The sequence below is a fragment of the Neopelma chrysocephalum genome, unplaced genomic scaffold, assembly GCF_003984885.1.
Source record: "Neopelma chrysocephalum unplaced genomic scaffold, ASM398488v2 Primary Assembly neopelma1_96967, whole genome shotgun sequence".
Classification (NCBI taxonomy): Eukaryota; Metazoa; Chordata; class Aves; order Passeriformes; family Pipridae; genus Neopelma; species Neopelma chrysocephalum.
In genome coordinates, this window is record NW_020925610.1 from 2,210 (window position 1) to 3,131 (window position 922).

General features: G+C 66.3%; 1 protein-coding gene across 1 annotated transcript in view; it reads left to right on the forward strand.

The window, feature by feature from the left end:
* Positions 1-157: 157 nt before the first annotated feature.
* The window catches only part of LOC113960970 (alanine aminotransferase 1-like), a gene marked incomplete at its 5' end in the record, with an annotated part of 3,736 nt that continues 2,971 nt past the window's right edge, over positions 158-922 (forward strand). Inside the window, 2 exons of the mRNA XM_027670932.1 lie at positions 158-310; positions 402-510. Coding sequence (XP_027526733.1) covers positions 158-310; positions 402-510 — 262 coding nt within the window. The remainder of the gene's footprint in view (positions 311-401; positions 511-922) is intronic.

Here is a 922-nt window from a genome sequence, read left to right on the forward strand (position 1 = left end):
CCCCACCCCTGTCCTCGTCCCATCCCTGTCCTTGTCCCATCCTTGCTGTCCCCATCCCTGTCCTCGTCCCATCCTTGTCCCATCCCTGCTGTCCCCATCCCTATCCCTGTCCCCATCCCCGTCCCCGCTGTCCCCATCCCCGTCCCTGCTGTCCCCACCCCCGTCCCCGTCTCCGCTGTCCCGTTCCCCCCCCCCGCTGTCCCCACTCGTGTCCCCCCAGGGTGTCCCCAAGCCCTTCTCGGAGGTGATCAAGGCGAACATCGGTGACGCTCACGCCATGGGCCAGACCCCCATCACCTTCCTGCGCCAGGTACGGCCCCGGGGGGGGGGGGTCCCCAACACCCCTTCAGTGTCACCCCCCTCCCCGCGTGTGTGTGTCACCCCTCCCCGTGTCCCCTCAGGTGACGGCGCTGTGCCTGTGCCCGGAGCTCATGGCCAATCCCGCCATCCCCGACGATGCCAAAGAGAGGGCGCGGAGGATCCTGGGGGGCTGCGGCGGCCAAAGCGTCGGTCAGTGACACCCCCCTGCCCGTGCCCACCCTGTGCCTGTGGTCACAGAGTCCCTGTGTCATCCCAGTGTCCCCAGAATCCCAGTCCCCAGAATCCCAATCCCCAGAATCCCAATCCCCAGAATCCCAGTGTCCCCAGAACCCCAGTGTCCCCAGAATCCCAGTCCCACCCTGTCCCCATGGCCACGGTGTCCCTGTGCCATCACAGTGTCCCTGTGCCATCCCAGCATCCCCAGAATCCCAATCCCCAGAATCCCAGTCCCCAGAGTCCCAGTGTCCCCACAATCCCAGTTCCACCCTGTCCCCATGGCCAGTGTCCCTGTGCCATCCTGGTTCCCAGAATCCCAGTCCCACTCTGTGCCCGTGGCCACAGTGTCCCTGTGCCATCCCAGTGTCCCCAGAATCCCAGTCCC